General features: G+C 56.1%; 1 protein-coding gene across 1 annotated transcript; it reads left to right on the forward strand.

Moving 5' to 3' along the window:
• Window positions 1-249: 249 nt before the first annotated feature.
• LOC121055912 lies at window positions 250-2,344 on the forward strand. Its single transcript, XM_040529191.1, has one exon. It carries the CDS (start codon window positions 306-308, stop codon window positions 1,767-1,769), a length of 1,464 nt encoding a protein of 487 aa, XP_040385125.1. The 5' UTR covers window positions 250-305; the 3' UTR covers window positions 1,770-2,344.
• The last annotated feature ends 521 nt before the right edge of the window (window positions 2,345-2,865 follow it).

Here is a 2,865-nt window from a genome sequence, read left to right on the forward strand (position 1 = left end):
ATTCAGAACAAATTAATTCTACATAAGATTATATATATTTTGAACAGCGCAGGGTTGCATACGACGCACCTAATGGGCTTGCTTTAATTTCCTGGTAGGAGATCGATGGGCTCTGATTGTCTAGGTAATGGGCCTACAGGGCGGCCCAAGGTTCCGCCATGATCACAAATCGCGATCGAACTGCACGAATCTCCAGGCAACAAACACACCCCCGCCCACCCCGACACTCCCTTCCCCCTCCCCCGCCGCCGCCGGCGCGGCGCCGCGTGAGAGCAGACCAGTCAGTACACGAAACAGCAGCGGCAATGTCAGTGTCCAGATTCCTCCGCCGCGCCGCGGTGGCCGCCGCCCTGGCCGGGGCCGCCGCCGTGGCTCTCTCGGAGGCGGAGAAGAGGGGGATCTATGTCCGGTTCTCCAGCTCGTTACCCCTCGCCGACGGCGACGGCCGCGGCCACCTGGGGCTCGTCCGCGCGCACCCGGGGCTGCGGGAGCTCAACGCGGCCCTGGACAGCAGCAGGGGCGCCTTGTTCCTCGACGCTGCGCACGTGCTCGCCGCCGGCGCGCTCCGGGAGTCGACCTTCACCGGCGCGCAGATCCGTTACTGGTACGGTCCCCAAGGCTTCTGCAAGCTCATAGCGGCGGCGGAGTCCACGGGCGACACCGACGCCGCCGTCCGCCACAGGCTCAACCTGGCCCTCGTGGACGCTAGGGAAGGCCGTCTCGACGAAGCGCTCGCGGCCGTCGTCCGGTTAGCCAGGGACAGCCCCGGCGATTCCCGCCCGAGATTTGCCGCCGCCGCGCTGTGCGTCCTGCACGGCCGGTCGGGGACCGCGTTCGAGTGGATCAAGAGCGTCCCTCACAAGGCCAGCAGCCCCGAGAGCGCCCAGTTCTTCGAGACCATCTTGTTGGCCATGCCAGGGTCCTCGCCGCACAAACTGGAAGAAGACATCAACTGGATGTGGTTGGTGACGAACATTGCGTACGTGCCCGCCGACGAGTGGCTCTCCAGGAAGATGGAGGAAGCCGGGCGTTCCTCGCTGGAAAAGCTCGAGATCGCCGTGCTCCGAGTACTACTGCGCCGCCTCGTCAAACCCAAGAAGAAGAGGAGGGCGACTGCGACAAGGTTATCGCCGTCCAACCTCAACAAGGTACTAGTGGAATGCTCCCAGCTGATACTGGCACCGCTGCTGCGAGCGCGGCCCCTCGCCGGCGAGCGCGTCCGAGAGGTGCGCTCCGTCGCCGAGCGCGCCCTCGTCGACGCCGACGTCGAGGCGGCGGTCGACGTCAACCTCCTCCTCGCCTTCGTCGAGGCCCGAGACGGACGCTTCTGGGAGGCCATGAGGCGGTACAAGGTGGCCGCGAAGAGAGACCCGTCCGACTGCCGGCCGTACGAGCTCGCCGTCATGCTCTGCTCCCTCACCGGCCGCACCGTGACGCGGGACTCCTGGCTGCGCGCCAAGGAGAGGGCGGCGCCCGCCTGCACGGCGCGCGCCCGCGCCGAGCTGCCGGCCCTCTTCGACGAGCTCGCGGTCGCGGCCGCGCTCGGCGACGGCAACCTGACGGCGCGCGACCCGCAGCGCGGCCGCGTCCTGCCCCCCGCGTGGAGGCAGGTGGACGCCGCCCTCGCCGCGGCGCTGCGGCGCAGGGACCTGACCTGGGCGGAGCGCGCGCAGCTCCGCGGCCTGCACGGCATCCTGCGCGCCAAGGTGCGGCCGCTGCTGCTCGACGCTGCCAGCCATGAACCGCCGGACACCTCTTCTCCACACTGATCCAAGCTTGTGCTGCTGAAATAGTACAGAGTAGCAATCTGACGCCTCTTTTCTGATGATCCAACAATGCCATTGGTGATTGGTATATGCTGTCTGCGATGAACAGCTTCACGCAATCGTGATCAGTTTGACAGAGTAGCAAGCTGGGACGCTGTGCTTCCATTGCTCACAAGGTTCTTCATTTGATGAATGTCCTGCTCATTGCACTTTCTTTGAAGTGATGGATTCGAGAAGCGCAGTATGGGAACTATTTGACACTGTAGATGAAGGAATGATGTTAAAAGTTCGATCTTGGATGGATGCTGTGCTTCGCTACAAAATTCTCTTGCACAAATTCGGTTTGGCTACTAAAGCAACCAGCTCTGAAGAATGTTGTATTTTTATTGGGAACGCGCTTGATAGCCTTACAAAGCAAGTTAAAGGTCGAACGAGTGCATGACAAACAATATGAGAGGAACAGCTTAGAGCTGTGCTCTTGAAGAAGAAAACAGCTCAGAAACGAAGCTGAAAACTAACGAACTTGGATTTGACCGACAATAGAAGGTAAAGAAGAACTACTAATTACTAATGTCATATTTGCAACTGAAAAATAATTTATAAATAAAACATTTATATACATGTTTTTAGGGATCTAAAAGATATTACTGAAAAAATAAACTACGGTAAAAAAAACCCCTAAAATCAACTATAAATTTAATAATAAAAATTTAAATTTTGACTTATAAATATAAACAGAAATGAAAATACGAGGTGAAACTAAACTTGCTGCAGCACATAATTCATCTAGACTGATTTCCTTGCCTAAGTCTATTCTTACTGTGCACACGTAGCGCATTTCAGTTTTACACACTATTATGTTGGCAGGGAAAAACCGGAACAGATTTGCACCTCAAGAAGCAATCAGAATGATTTGCTAGGATATGAATCTATCACTAGGCATACTAAACTACTAACTGTAGACTTCTTTGTGCACCGCTGATTATCTTGCATACTCAAATTTTACACACAAATTGTTTCTCCACGCCAACCAACACTCTTCGCAATGCAGGTCGCATTGCAGGAAAAGAAAAATGTTTATCATTAAGTGATTTTTTGA

The sequence above is a fragment of the Oryza brachyantha genome, chromosome 1 (genome assembly GCF_000231095.2).
Source record: "Oryza brachyantha chromosome 1, ObraRS2, whole genome shotgun sequence".
NCBI lineage: Eukaryota > Viridiplantae > Streptophyta > Magnoliopsida > Poales > Poaceae > Oryza > Oryza brachyantha.